Source organism: Vulpes vulpes, chromosome 2 (genome assembly GCF_048418805.1).
Source record: "Vulpes vulpes isolate BD-2025 chromosome 2, VulVul3, whole genome shotgun sequence".
In the NCBI taxonomy this organism is placed as follows: domain Eukaryota; kingdom Metazoa; phylum Chordata; class Mammalia; order Carnivora; family Canidae; genus Vulpes; species Vulpes vulpes.
This window is the reverse complement of record NC_132781.1, coordinates 59,692,061-59,708,256: the sequence shown is the minus strand read 5'-3', so window position 1 is coordinate 59,708,256 and position 16,196 is coordinate 59,692,061. Positions and strand designations below refer to the sequence as shown.

The 16,196-nt window shown below is 35.5% G+C and overlaps 1 protein-coding gene across 11 annotated transcripts in view; it reads left to right on the top strand.

The window, feature by feature from the left end:
• Positions 1-16,196, top strand: part of RABGAP1 (RAB GTPase activating protein 1) — a 166,767-nt gene that overhangs the window by 62,377 nt on the left and 88,194 nt on the right. For all 11 annotated transcript variants that reach the window (XR_011999857.1, XR_011999856.1, XM_072748652.1 and 8 more), the window contains 2 exons: positions 8,859-9,033; positions 12,890-12,983. Coding sequence is in view for 9 of the 11 variants with exons in the window: in XM_072748652.1 (XP_072604753.1) it covers positions 8,859-9,033; positions 12,890-12,983 (269 nt within the window). In the remaining 2 variants the exon portion in view is untranslated. The remainder of the gene's footprint in view (positions 1-8,858; positions 9,034-12,889; positions 12,984-16,196) is intronic.

Sequence of the window (16,196 nt, the reverse complement as noted above, 5' to 3'; positions counted from 1 at the left end):
TCATGAATAAATAAATAAAATATTAAACAAAAAAAAGTTTAGGGAGTATGGATGATTCTTAAGTTGTCTAGAGTAAGAGATGATAAATAGAAATTAATGCTATAATCATTTTAGTACAGATTTGTATGTCAGAAAACATATTCTCTTTAATTAGAGTTCTGTCTCTTTAATCTTAGTGAACATAAATAAGATTCCTCTGATACTGCTTTTCCCTTGAGGTCTTATACAACCTTGTATTCATAGACTGCATGAGTTTACAGGAATATTACTTAAGTGGTTTGGTCTACAAGAATGTTATCTAAGTAAGCTAATAAATGACTTGGCAGGGTAAAGGAGCCAGAAACACATATACCTGAGACCTGGCCCGACAGACTACCCTAGACTCTCTTTTAAGTTTAAAAGCTAAACATAGGCTGAGTTGTCAGTATTTTCTTTGTAAAAAGCAGAAGTTTATATGTGGAAGCTAGGAGGAGGGCAAAGGAATTCCTCAGAATAATCTTTCATTTTTCTCCTTATTTGGATAAGTCTTATTTTTTTGGGGGGGGGAGGAATTTTGTGAGGGGTAGAGAATGAGAAAGAAGAGACAGAGTGAAGCATTTGAGCAACTTGTTGCTGTCTCAGCGCATTTAGAGCACTCTTAATCTCTTTTCTTGTAACATAATAAACTAAGTTCATTCCCTTCTATAGTTCATGGCATTAAAAAGTAATAGCTACAGTGGTTAAGAGCCTACTGTGGCCACCAGTGTACTAGCTACTTTGCTTTTTCTGTCTTATATAATTTTTTATAGTGACTAGTAAGGATAGAATTTTCATTTTATAGATCCAAAGATGTAAAATAGATTTTATGGAATGTTGTGTGAACAAGATATGCACCTGAGCCTTCTAAGAGTTCTCAGTCAGGATTGAGGAAACATCCTCTCTTTGTCTTTCTGTAAGAGGATTTTTAGGATTTATTTAAATTAAGGAGAATTTAAAATTGTAACCCTTTTTGCAGTTCTCATTAGACTGAAAAAGGAAACAATGCTGTGAACCAAATTCGTTGAATATACAGCATATAGTTTCTGTTTATTGCTGTCAGTATGGAAGAATAATTACGGAAAAATTTTTAATACATGTTAAAAATTTGATTCTTTCTCCTATCACTAAAATTATCTGATGACTCAGTACAACTCTTTAGCCTGGAAGCCTTCCCAACTGTGAGGATTATTACATTACAATGGCATCATATTAGAGAAGAAACTTAAAATTAGTGGAGAAAGGGGCACCTGGTTTAGTGGTTAAACGTCTGATTTTTGGTCTCAGGTCAGATCTTGATCTCAGAACCATAAGTTTAAGCCTCACATTGGGTTCTGCACTGGGCATGTAGCCTACTTTAAAAAAAAATTAACAGATGAATAATGATCATTTTCTTGGTTTTAGATATTTAAATATCATTTACTAAAAGAGGACGAAACTGATCTGAAGACGAGGTTTTCCAGCAGTAACCTAAAATGAATTTAAGTCTGGCTAAGCATTCTTAAAACTATAGAATTATAGAATTTTATTGCCAAAGACCATAGGTGTCTTAAAATCTTTGATGAAATTTTTTTATAAATGAAGCTGATGTGTGTAAAACTAAGTATGCGACCAACATCACATAGACAAGTTATTAGTATGACCATACTAGACCTGAACCTCTTCTCTTTGGGGTGTGTTTTTATGTGTGCGTGCACGTACATGTGTGTACACAGGCATGCATACATGTGCTATACCACTCTATCTCTCAAGGTAAAAAATATGGAAATGTTTTCTGTATTGGAAACCTTCATCTGCTAAATCAGGAGGCACATGATATCATCATATTCCGCTGTTCCTGGAAGGTGTGATCACTAGGTTAAGGTGGTGCTCTCCTTTGTAAAAGTAGTTTTCTCTTTGCATTTAACAAATAATATTTGGGGTGGTTCTTTGGCAACTTCCAAATACCCTCAACAACTTTCTAATGGTTTTAGCATCCTTGAGCATTGATGAGCCTTCCCTGAATTATTTGAGTTCATTCACATATTTTCTTTCTTTCTTTTATTTTTTTTAAGATTTTATTTTATTTTTATTTTATTTTATTTTATTTTATTTTATTTTATTTTATTTTATTTTATTATTTTTTTAAAGAGGATGAAGCTCTATTGGATTCCAAAGAAGAGGCTATTTTTTAAAAATTTTTATTTATTTATGATAGTCACACACACAGAGAGAGAGAGAGAGAGAGAGAGGGAGAGACATAGGCAGAGGGAGAAGCAGGCTCCATGCACTGGGAGCCCGACGTGGGATTCGATCCCGGGTCTCCAGGATCGCGCCCTGGGCCAAAGGCAGGCGCCAAACCGCTGCGCCACCCAGGGATCCCCAAGACTTTATTTATTTATTTATGAGAGACACAGAGAAAGAGGCAGAGACATAGGCAGAGAGAGAAGCAGGCTTCTTGCAGGAGCCTGATGTGGGACTTGATCCCAGGACCCCAGGATCACAACCTGAACCAAAAGCTCAACCACTAATCCACCCAGGTGCCCCCACATATTTTCAATAGTAAGGTCACGTTACAGAGCTTTCTTCTTTTCTTTTACATTTATATGTTTCTAATATTCACTAACTTAAAGACAGTAATTGTAATGTATTTATTTGCTTTATCCTACTCTATCAAATAATTAAAAAATAACAGTATTGCAGGAAACACCCTTAATACGAATTTTATTTTATTGATCCTAGCAAATCTATAACAAAATCTTTATAAAATTATAAATGTTAAGAAAAGGCACTGTTATATTTGTTTTTGAAATACAGATTTTAATTACGTAAAATTTCAGTGAGAAAAAACATACATTAATACAATTACTGATAGGGTAATTAAGCATTCATTAATAAACTTGCACCATTTCTAAAATATAGATGATGCCACACTGCAATTTGTGTACAGCTTACAATGTACAAGCTTCTTTCAATTTGAAATAAGACCATAGTTTAATGTCAATATATAAAAGTCAGTGTGTAAACATCTAAATGAAAAGGTTCCAGAATATTTAGTATATTCTGAACTTTGTATAGATGCTTAAATTTTGGGAGAAACATTTACTTATGTAACTATAATAACTAGGTATAACATAAAAACAGATGTATATAGTATGAAATTATTTAAATCTGTACAGTTTCAAATTCCCATTTGTTGGTATTTCAAAAAAGTCAGTATTGTAATTAATAAACTACTGAGTGGAGTTTATGCAACTTTTTTTCCTCTTTGAACATGTTCTAATATATAAAATGAGTACTGTGTTCAAAAGTTAACTGGAAAAAATGTTTTTTCATATAGTTATGTTACTATTTGAACATAGGTTCATTTGTTTCCATATTTTCAACTCGGGGTCTTTGGGTCTTTTTTTCTTTTTGTTTATTTTTTGAATATTTAAAATATGTATAATGGTATAAAAGTCAAGATTATGTAAAAATGTACTCAGTAGTCTTAACTTTCATTCATGTTTCTCCACCCATAGGTAACCATTATTAGTGGTTTCTGGTTTCACAAAAAAACAACAACAACAACAAAAAAACAATGTTTCTTTTTTTTGAAAATAGGAAAATACTCCTATATTTTTTTAATTCTCTTAAAATACAAACTAGCCTACGTACTGTCTGGTACTTTGCTTTTTTAACTTCCTGTAGATCATTTTTTTAAAATATTTTTATTTATTTATTATGAGAGGCACACAGAGAGAGAGAGAGAGAGAGAGAGAGGCAGAAGCAGGCTCCATGCAGGGAGACTGACGTGGGACTTGATCCTGGGACTCCAGGACCACATCCCAGGCCGAAGGTGGCACTGACCCACCGGGGCTGACCTGTAGATCATTTTTTCACATCAGTTCATAGAGATCTTTCTCATTCTTAATGGCTACATAGTACTTTCTATTTGGATGAGTCATGATTTATGATTTTTTTAATTGTCTTCTGTTGATGTATTTTTTGATTTTTTTTTCAGCCATTTGCTGTTGAAATAATTTTGCAATATAGAAGCTTATGTGTACATTGTTTTAATTTAATGAAAGTGCATCTTAGAGTAAATTTTTATTAGTAGACTCCTCGATACATGAGGTAATTTTGCATATATAATTTTGTTATATTTGCCAAATTTTCTCTCAGTGTAATCATAGAGGATATGAGAGTACCTGTTTCTCCACAAACTTATCAAGAGTATGTTGTCAAACTTAAGGATCTGATGGTAGTCTTAATTTATCCTTTGATGAATGAAAAAAAAATTTTCTTTTCATATGTTTAAGGGTAATTTTCCTTTCCTTTTCTGTGAACTGTTCTCTTCATATTTTTGGCTTTTTGGTTTTGACCTTTTTCCTTTTAGTTTTTAGAAGCTCTTTCTGTATTTAAGAGACTAACCGTTTGAGATATAAATTGTAAAGATTTCTCCAGGTTTGTCCCTTGTCATGTTTTTTCATCAAGTTTTTCCCTTTAAAGCTTCTGGATTTTGAGTCAGAAATGCTTTCCTTACACCCAGTAATAAAGAAATTTACACATTTTCTTTTATTACATGGTTTCGTTTTTCTGCTTTTAAATTGCTGATTCATTAATGTTATATTCTAGCATATGGTATATGGTATGGGTCTGATTTAATCTTTTTCCAAATGGCTTTGTACTTGTCCCCAAACCATTCTTTGAATCATCTAACTTTTCCCTGTGATTTGAGATGTCACTTAAATATCACATTTTCTTGTGTCTTTGGACTTCATTCAGCTTTTTATGTTTTCTTCCATGGGTTTTTAGGTTACTTATGCACCAATATCACATTTAATTATGTAGACTTTATAATATGATTTGATACCTGATACGGCTACCTTCCCTCTCCAGTTCTTTTTGTGGATTTTGCTGTATATTTTTATTTTTCATGTAAACTTTAGATTCAACTTCTGTAGCTATAGAAAAAAATTGGCTGTTATTTTACTAAGGAGAATTGACATCTTTATGATGTTTAGTCATAAACATGGGAGCCTGATGTGGGACTTGATACCAGGTCCCCAGGATCACAACCTGAACCAAAGACAGGCATTCAACCACTGAGCCACCAAGGTGCCCCTCAAGAGTGCTTTTTCTCAAGTTTTTTATTACAGGAAATTCAGACATACACAGAAATAAAAATAGTGGTATAATCAACCCCCATGTACTATTTCCTAGATTCAACAATGTCTATTATTTTTTTAAAGATTTTATTTATTTGAGAAGGAGAGAGAGCATGAATAGAGAGGAGAAGTAGAGGGAGAAGTAGGCTCCCTGCCGAGCAGGGAGCCTAACAAGGAGCTTGATCCCAGGACCCTGAGATTGGGACCCGAGCTGATGGCAGATGCCCAACCAACTGAATCACACAGGTGCCCCTCAATGTATATCATCTTTAATAGCTGGAGTTCTTGACTTCTAAGCACAGTTCAGTTCATGGCTCTGTGTTTATCTGACTTCAAAAGGCAGTGTTTATCTGGTCATTCTGATTCACAGAAGAGTTTCTAGGTAAACTGCAGTGTTTATGAGTGACATTTATGTAGTCTCTGAGAAATTCTTTTAAGTAGAGAGCTATTGTTCTTCGAACTCTTTTACATGGTTATTGTTTCAGATAGTAATTTGTAACAAATGAATAAAAGGAAATCTTATTCCCTGTCAAAGTATTATATTTAAAATTAAAAATTGGGGTACCTGGGTGGCTCAGTGGTTGAGTGTCTGCTTTTGGCTCAGGGCGTGATCCCGGGGTCCTGAGATCGAGTCCTGCATCAGGCTCCTCACAGAGCACCTCTCTCTTATTGCTTCTCCCTCTGCCTATGTTTCTGTCTCTCTGTGTGTCTCTCATGAATAAATCCCTTTTTTATTTTTATTTTTTATTTTTTTTTTAATTTTTATTTATGATAGTCACAGAGAGAGAGAGAGAGGCAGAGACACAGGCGGAGGGAGAAGCAGGCTCCATGCACCGGGAGCCTGATGTGGGATTCGATCCCGGGTCTCCAGGATCGCGCCCTGGGCCAAAGGCAGGCGCCAAACCACTGCGCCACCCAGGGATCCCTAAATCCCTTTTTTAAAAGATTTATTTATTTAATCATGAGAGACACAAACTGAGAGAGAGAGTCAGAGACATAGGCAGAGGGAGAAGCAGGCCCCTTGCAGGGAGCCCGATGCAGGACTTGATCCCAGATCCCGGGATCACAATGGAGCCAAAGGCAGGTGCCCAACTGCTGAGCCACCCAGGCGTCCCATGAATAAATAAATTTTTAAAATATTTATTTTTATTTTTATTTATTTATTTATGATAGTCATCAGAGAGAGAGAGAGAGGCAGAGACATAGGCAGAGGGAGAAGCAGGCTCCATGCACCGGGAGCCCGACGTGGGATTCGATCCCGGGTCTCCAGGATCGCGCCCTGGGCCAAAGGCTGGCGCTAAACCGCTGCGCCACCCAGGGTTCCCTAAATTTTTAAAATAAATAAAAATAACTAAAAGTTAGGGGATCCCTGGGTGGCTCAGCGGATTAACGCCTGCCTTCAGCCCAGTGCTTGATCCTGGAGACCTGGGATCAAGTCCCACAAGGGGCTCCCTGCGTGGAGCCTGCTTCTCCCTCTCCCTGTGTCTCTGCCTCTCTCTCTCTCTCTCTCTCTCTCTCTCTCTCTGTCTTATCATAAATAAATAAATAAATCTTTTAAAAAAATAACTAAAAGTTATAATCACAGTTATAAATTTAGAATGAACAAATGTCATAGATTTTAATTCAATTCATTAAGTAATGAGGGAGCCAGTAAGACAGTAAAACTGGCTCTATGTATTTGAGGAGCTTGAGTTTATGTAGTCCTTCTTTAAAAAAAAAAAAAAAAAAAACAATGGGCAGCCCGGGTGGCTCAGCAGTTTAGCGCCACCTTAGGCCCAGGGCGTGATCCTGGAGACCCAGGATCAAGTACCCCACCTGGCTCCCTGCATGGAGCCTGCTTCTCCCTCTGCCTGTGTCTCTGCCTCTCTCTCTCTCTCTCTCTCTCTCTCTCTCTCTCTTTGTATATTCTCGTGAATAAATAAAATCTTTAAAAAAAAAAACATTAGAATAAGATTGCTAGATCAGAAATAAAACTGGCTAATGTCTTATAGATAACTTTGGGTTATCTTTTCTACCAGACAGAAATCATTTGCCTATTCTACTGGACACAAATCTCTGGGTTAATATATAACTTCATAGGGTCTGGGTCTTTAATTAATAGTAAGTCAGTCAAAATCGTTTATTCATCTAGAAAATTAATCCTTAGGTGGACATGTTAAAACAAAGTTGGCAAACTAGAGTATGTGGGTCAAATCTAGCCTGGTCTTTGTTCTTTAGAATATAGCTATACTCACTTAGGTAGTGTCTGTGGGTGCTTTTGCACCACCATGACAGAATTTAGTAGTTGTGACAGACTAGTGGCCCACGGAGCCTAAAATATTTATTATGGGCCTTTACAGAAAGGTTTACTGACTCCTATATTAAGCAGTGTCTCAGGATGATATTGAAAGGACATTGCTACTAACTTGGTCTTCTAGGATTGGGATGATTTTTTTTTAACCTGCATGAACACTCAGATGATAAAATATGCTCTGCCTGATATTTCTGTACCTAGTGAACCTTTTAATCCTCCTCTTTCTGTATTTTGACTTTACACTTGTACATATTTCTTCTCATTGATGTAGCTACCTTTCTAGTTGTCTTTGTATCTTTTCCTACAGTTCTGCCTTTTTTCTAGCTTTGTGTTTCACTTTTTCCTCCCCTCCTTCTCCTTAAACTGGCTATAATGTGTAATACTAATTAAATTTAGTACTGGAAAATTTTATACTCTCAGTCCTTAATTTTTAATTTAGATTAGTTCAAAGTGCTATATGTTTGCCTCAAAATACAAACCAGTTTGAGATACAGAATATTTGTGAATTTCATTAATCTCTTTTCTGCCGTCCCCCCTCCCAGTTGTGGCTTTCAGTTGAAGAAAAGTTCTCTACACTGCTTTAATTAAGCTAAAGGAGTGGGAAGAAGCATGGAAATAAAAGGACTCTCCTAGTCTGAAACTTTGTGTTAGAATATTTTAAAACCTTTTTTCAGAGCTCCTGGGTGGCTCATTCAGTTAAGTGACTTAATCTCGATTTCAGCTCAGATTATATGATCTCGGCGTTGTGAGATCGAGCTCTTTGTTGGGCTCAGCACTGGGCATGGAGCCTGCCTAAGATTTTCCTTCTCTTTCTACCTCTCCACATTCTCTCCCCCTCTCTAAAAATAAAACTAAAAAACAAAAACAAATATTTTTTCATGGATAGTTTCTTGTAGGAAACCTAGGAAGCCTTAAAATAATTAGGAAGCTATAGATAGTTAGCACTAAGTATTGGTAGCTGCTATCATGTATGATAATATAGTCTGAAGACAATAAAACTACAGAATTAGAGTCCTGCTAACCTGTTTTCCTATGGGTTTTTATTTTATTTTATTTTTTTAATATATTTTTTTTAAAGATTCCATTTATTGATGAGAGACACACACAGAGAGAGAGAGGCAGAGACACAGGCAGAGGGAGAAGCAGGCTCCATGCAGGGAGCCCTATGTGGGACTTGATCCCAGGTCTCCAGGATCAAGCACTGGGCCAAAGGCAGGGGCCAAACTGCTGAGCCACTCAGGGATCCCCTCCTATGGGTTTTTAAATCTAAATGTATATTTTTCTATTTAGAAAAGGTTATTTTTAGTGTAGACTTTCAAAGTAAGACCTTTTTATTCTCATATCCTGAGTGAAATCAGAAGTGTCATGTGTATTAAAAAATAATTGTACCACTTAGTAAATAATATTTTTTCATCTTCAAGATAAAGCAGAAGGAGAGAAAGAACAATACTGACACTTTATATGAAGTTGTGTGCTTGGAAAGTGAATCAGAGAGAGAGAGGAGGAAAACTACTGCCACTCCCTCAATTCGCCTGCCACAGTCTGGGTCTCAGAGTTCAATGATACCTTCTCCTCCAGAAGATGATGAAGAGGAAGGTAAATTGTAGGGAGAGATTGATTTCTATTATGGGGTGGTACACCATGCACATCATTATAATTTTATCAGGGAATCGATAATTTGACATATCATTTGGAATTCTTCAGTAAATAGTTATGAGCATGTACTGTATGCAAAGGACCAGGGGAGATTCAGAAATGATGAGCACAGGGCCTTCTGTAAGATAATTGTAGTCAAGTTGAAAAAAATGAGATTTATAAGTAGTGCTTTTTTAAAGATCAGGCTATGCTAGCTTAGTGTATTAGCACATTTTTAGAGCAAAATTGACATAGCTTTCACCTAAATAAATGTTCCCGTTTTAACTGATTCATTTTACAGGGACAATTTCACTTGCCAAAATGTGGCTTCCTCACATGACGCAAAATATGTGTATTTAAATATACAAATTTGTTTATATAATATTGGATTTTTCACACTTATAAACATTAGGAATCAACCAGTTTTTTCTCCCCCCCCCCTTTTTTTAAGGTTATATCCGCTAATTACCTGTCAATTAATTACCTGTCAATCTCTGTTAAAAGCTACTATGTAGAAGTGGAAGGAAGGTAGGAACACAGGAAAAGCAAAAGTTTGGGAGGCATTTACTAACCTATAATTTTGTATGAGGACTTTTAATTTTTATAAAGAGGAAAACAGCTGATTATGATAGAAGGTCATATGAAGCACATGTCTATGTGGAGTTCACAGAAAGTGTTCCGGAAATTCATAGAGGAGAATCCATTTGTCATTGTCGGGAGGTGTGGTGGGGCATCATGAAGAGTAGTTTTTGGGGTATGACTTTTAAAGTGCAAAGAGAATTCAGCAGGGATAAATGGGTGGGCTTGGGCACTTCTGGCTAAGAAATTGCATTAACAAAGGCCTAGAGGTGGCAAGAATGAGTTAAAAGAAATACTCATGATTATATGTGCTTTTTTTCAAGTTAGAGCAGGCCCTGACTTTCCAATTCCCATTGTTCCTGTAATTTTCACTTTTCCAATGACTAATATTAATGGCCACTTGTTGAAGCTTAATATGTGGTGGGCCCGTACTTTATTTCAAAAGTAAAGTAATTCTTTGTTTATATAATCCTCACAAACATTCTGAAAAAACAAGATTTAATATTATCCTTATTTTGCACATAAGGAAATGAAATCTCAGAAAAGTGAATTTGCCCAAGGTCACACAGCTAGAAATTGGCAAGGAGAATCTTTATCTAGTTCTGAGAGTTAGTGGTCTGAGCTCTATTCTGTAATTGTCTTGGTGTATTTAGTTCACATAAAGCATTTTGAAGTGCAAAGAAAACATATGTATTTTGGGAGAAGTTAGAGATAAAATTTAAAATCTTCCGTCAAAGCCAATTTAAGCCACGTGTTAAAATTGGGAAAAGTGGACAATCACTGTTTGAGATTGTCTCCTCTGTAACATGTAGTCTTGAGACTTGCAGTTTACCTTCTAAGTCAACACTGCTAAAGATGGAAGAGCAAGTAATAGAGAACTTTTCTCTTTTAAACTCAGTAGTAAAAAAATAATCCCACCATAAACTGAAAAACATACTATTTTTATGAAACCAGAGAATGGTCAAATGCTGAATCTGAATGCTGCAGATTTTAAAGAACATCTGCCAGTTACAAAGAAATTTGGACCCAATTGAGGGATAACATCAGGACTGACATCTAGTTCTAATCTATAGCAGGCATACATTTTTCAGTGTAATTATGGAGTTCAGAGGGCCTCTAGTAATAGTTGTTAACTAGGAGAGATAAGGACCAAAAGCAGACCATGGGAGAGTTAGAGAACACAAGAACACAAATTCTGTAAAGGACGAAAGTGTCTTTTTTTGCCCACATTGGTTCTTTAGTGTATAACACAATTCCTGGTATTGTGATGCTCAGGAAATACTGGTGTGATGGGTTACCCCACCCTGCAATCCATCCCCATAGTGAAGGGCTAACGACAAGAACATGGGGCTGAAGAAAGCTGTGCAGCCATCCATCTTTTAATTCTCTAACCTAGTATATGGACCAGGGAGACTCATCCTATTGTCATGTGTTTACTCCCTAGAAAGAGGTAGTTATAGTCCTCTAGAGAGGTTCCTTATACATAGGACATTTGTGCTCCCAGGGCAGGAAGCCAGCAAGTATATAGGGGAGGTCTTCAAAAACAATATTCTGAAACTGAGGCTGCCTGCTCCCTTCTCACCCACCCTTGCCTTAGGTACATGGAGTTCTAAATACATATTTCAAATTACTACTGTCAAGATATGTTGAAGGCACCCAAAACAGTGAAAGAAAATTTGATAAGACAGGTCTTCCTAATCTCTTTAAAGGAATTGTCATCTCTAGTACATTTTTTTTATAGCTGTTGTTCCCCCAAAGAGTTGTTGTATTGATATTTGAATGAGTAGAGAATTACTTGAGGCATCAGTAATTCAAATCAGCATTTGCCAATTTTGGCAAAATAGTGAAGTTGGGAAAGTTTATCTTCTTGCCATTGAGCCTTTCTCTTTTCTTTATTTATCCTCCCATGTGTTCTCAAAGAGGTCTCACTTATATTCGGTCTGTGTCTTCCCTATCTCACCATCAAAACTAATACTAATGTCAAAGGTATTATAATGTAAAGAAGTAATAAGTATAATGGATTTCTGAGTTATCGCTAGTAGAGATGCAAATTCATGCTGTAATCATTAAAAGCACTAAGATTCAAACTTTGTTTAGGCAGATTAAGCCAAAAAACTTAGAAACAGCATTGGTGAGAACACTTGGAAACAAGTACTATTGTTCCCTAGTAGTGGAAATAAATTGTAGAACTGTTCTGGAAGGCAATTTGTCAGTAAGTTTCACAATCCTTAAAAGTATTGCACTTTTTTTATCCCAGGAAGTCCACTTCTGGGCATATACCCAATGAAAACAAGAGTTATGTTCATCGTGATACTATTTGTAACAGAAAATTGAAAACTCCCCAAATGTCCAGCAAAAGAGGATTGACTATGTAAATATCTTAGCCCATGTTTCCTCTTTCATTACACTTTTAAATTCCTCTCACAGGCCTTTATCAGTGTCACTTTTTTCACTGTTTCCATATCTTACAGTCTTTAAATTCTTATTTGAATTTGCTTTTCTTAATTATTAGAGTTAAATTTGAAATGACCTATTTTGGTCTTTTTAAATCTTTTTATGCTTTGTGTTTTAAATTAACGTATGCCACTGTAGAAAATTTAAAGTCCTAAAAACATAAAGGAGGAGGGAAAGAAATCATAGCTCCATCACTCAGAGACTATAATTGTTAAGACATTAATGTCTTAGCATAATTTATTCTAGTCTATTTTGATCATAAGATTTATCAGCTCCTGATATTTTTATTTTGTGTGGCATTTTGCCAGACTTAATGTAAACAGGTGTCATATGTATTTACATTGTAAACATGTATCATGTATCATAGTTTATTCAGCCTCCTTTTGCTGCTCTCCTATTGTTGGACACTTAAGTGGTTTGTAATTTTTTTTTTTAACTTGTAAACCAGACTGCTATATATTTTCATGGATAAAGCTGTTTGCTTTTGAAAAGGAAAAAGATACCATATTTTGAGTCCTATCATTTTATAATAAAATGGCTTTCTACTGCAGTTGACATAATGTGGACTCTATGGAAAGTGAAAGACAGAGATTACAGCAACATTCTACCTAGGACCATATTTATTTTCTTTGTATTTATATCTGTCTGCTAAAAGAGAGAACTAGAAATTATTACTTAATGCTCCCAGTAAAATCTTTCAGATTTGACTATTATGTTTTCATCCATTCTTCTGGCTAGCATAGCCACTTCTGTTATCCTTTTTTGTGTTTTTTGTTTATTAAAGATAATGATGAACCTCTCTTGAGTGGATTTGGTGATGTGTCCAAAGAATGTGCAGGAAAAATTCTTGAAACATGGGGAGAACTGCTGTCAAAATGGTAAGTTAGAAGAGTTCTCCTTTTCATCTCTAATTCTCATTTTATGGGTAGGGTATCTTGCCCTAACTACAATATTCAATTTTGGAACCTATTATAAAAAGCAAAATATGAGGTTTGTGTTCTAGAATTTTTCTGTTCTTAGAGGTTTATAAAGATAAGTAGTAAATATCTGAAATCACCTTTCAGAATTTCAGAAACCTAATAAATTCTTATTGCTGCAGTAAGTATTAATTCAAACATGGAACATATGGAGAGAATAAATTGGGGAAGAGCTCCTTTTTATTGATGCAGTTAGGAACCACTGACTGATTAAGATATACGCAACAAGACAGTACACAATAATCAGGGAAGTTTGGTGGATGCTCACACAATGCATAGAGCCACTGTAGAGACATCAGGTGGGATTTTTTCCTTATCTGTGTTATGTACCAAAGTGATGGAGCAGAGTGTTAGGAACATGCTAGTATATTGACTACTCTAGTAGTATAGTAGTAGCTAGTAGTATATGGACTACTCTAACAATTACTTTTCCTACTGATACTTGTAAAACTCAGGAAAGTTCTTCTTAAGAGAAATTCTCAGCTCAAGAGATAGCTTGACAACAATGTTAAGAAGCACTAACCTATAGACTATCTAGAAAGGATATACTACCTTCAGGTATTTACTAATGAAACCAGAGAGACTCTGGTAAGTCAGGTTGGTGAGACATTTATGTAGTTTCCTTTTTCCTTTCTCTAGGATGCTAGTATATGCTGGAGCAGGGGGTGAGGTGGAGCTTGGAAGTGATCTGAGCACTTCTCTATTTCTGACTTTCTGATTGTTAGGTTTGTCATATAAGTTGCCCATGGGCTCGTTACTTTGGGGTCTGATTTTTCTCAGAAAATTTAACTGTTGAAGCCTTTCATTCTATTCTTAGAAAACTATTTCAGCATTTAAAAATCTTTCATGTCCTTAAGGGATAGAACTACAAACGGGCATGCATCTGCTTCTAGCACTCTCACAGTGCTTTACACTTTGGTGAAACGTGCTCCACATTGGGAAATGTCAAATGTGTACAGGAGGAGAATGCAAACCAAAGCATGGTTTGTCTTTACACAAGTGGTTTTAATAAATGAACTCTGCAAAAGCTCCCCCCACCCTGATACAGTTCTCATTTATTTTTGATATTCCCTTAGCAGTCAGGAGACAAACCTGCTGATGTTCTCATCACAATTATATTTTCAGTTCGGTGAATTTGGATGTTTAGACTGCTGCTGGGAGGCATTTCATCTGTATAAAAAGGCTTCTGCTCTAAAATAGAAATGTAATTGAATCTTGACATGATTACATAATAGTATATTTAAAATCATTTAGATAAAGCATTTCGACTGTAGATTTTACTAGATGAACTCACCACCATTTTATACAATTGCTTGGAATTTGTTTTGTTACCAAATTTTATTCATTTATTCATTCAATTTATTCTATTCTATTCCTTTACTTATTGATATTATGTCTGTCTCTCACTTCCTCAAATACATTGATGGAGTTTATATGTTTCTTTAGGGTGTTTAAAACTATTTTTTGCTAGTTTGAGTCATGTCTTCAGAAATAATAATAGTTTGTTTCTCTTCTTTAATTCATTTCATCTTTTTTCCCCCATCATTATTATATGTGTTCTGTAGGTAGGAGACGTTGCAATATCATGGAATTTTAGAGCCTAGTAGACCTGACTTCAGATCCTACTTCTCCTACTTCTAAGCTCTATGGTCTTGGGCAAGTCACTTAACTCTTCTTAGCTATTTCTTCATTTACAAAATACACAGGTCTCTAAAATTACCATTCAAGATTATTGTGAATTAAAAATAATGTTTTTTTACTAATACAGTAAGAATTAATGAATTTACCATATGCTAGGCATTGTGCTAAGCTGTTTATATAACAGTTTTATGAACTAGTATCCATTTTTAAAGATGAGGAAACGGTCTCAGAACACCTAACTCTGGGAAATGAACAAGGGGTAGTGGAAGGGGAGGTGGGCGGGGGGTTGGGGTGACTGAATGATGGGCAGTGAGGGGGGGCACTTGGCAGGATGAGCACTGGGTGTTATGCTATATGTTGGCAAATTGAACTCCAATAAAAAAATTAAAAAAAAAAAAAAAAGGAAACGGTCTCAGAGATTTAGTCAGCAATTCTAGTTAGTAAATGACAGACCTAGAATTTTTAACACAGTCAGGTCTAAGCCTAAAGTTGGTTTATTTAATTCCACATTAGATTTTAGTGGCAGTATTAGTAATAATACCTTTGAGCTCTAATTCTTCAAGTTCATTTTTATGTGACTCTTAGTGAATTAGAGAACTAATGTTGGTATAAAATCGTATGTTGAGGGTGGATAAAGTTAATACGATCAATGACATAAAATTATTTTCAGAATAAATTAATTTATATTTTTAATATAAATTAAGCTAAGATTAGCAAATAAACCTAGGATTGGGTTTTTTATTTGTTAAAGGGCCAGGTCTTAATACTTAGCCATAAATATATAGAGATCATAAATATTAGGCTTTGTGTCCCAGTAGTCTCTGTCAAAACTACCAACTCTGCTGTTGTAGTGGAAAGGCAGTCATAGACGATACATAAATGATTTTAAAAGGCTGTGTTTCAATAAAAGTTGATTTACAGAAGCAGGCCGTGGGTCAGATTTGGCCCACAGACCACAGTGTACCAATCTTTAAACTAAAAGGCTTTTTGTTCTTTCTGCTCCTAACCCTTCAACTTTGATATAATTTTTTTCCAAGTAAAGATAAAACTATCTTTGAATTTTTAATAGCTACCACATTAGAGTACTAGCATCGCAGAATTAACCATTTTTAATGGTACTGTGCATTATTCTTCAGAATTCTGGGGACATTTTGAGAAAGGTCTGAGTCCTTTTTGTATTTTGAGAGTAGTCATTTTGTATCAGTAACTTCTGTTTAAATCTGATATTCACAGAAGCCTTTCCAGGTCAGGATCATGCTTTATTGACTCAGTAATGGTGGCTTTCAAAACACAAAGCAGCCAGGATATCCAACAGAGCAGAACGTTCATTGGTCCTAGAGTTGAGGACTGAGTCCTTTAATTGCCTTCCCTGATCTTCTTTCTCTTTCTGTAAAACTGGGGATACTACCTACCTCAGATGGTTGTGAAGATCAAATATGATTATATGCAAAGCACTTTATAAATTGGTACCAA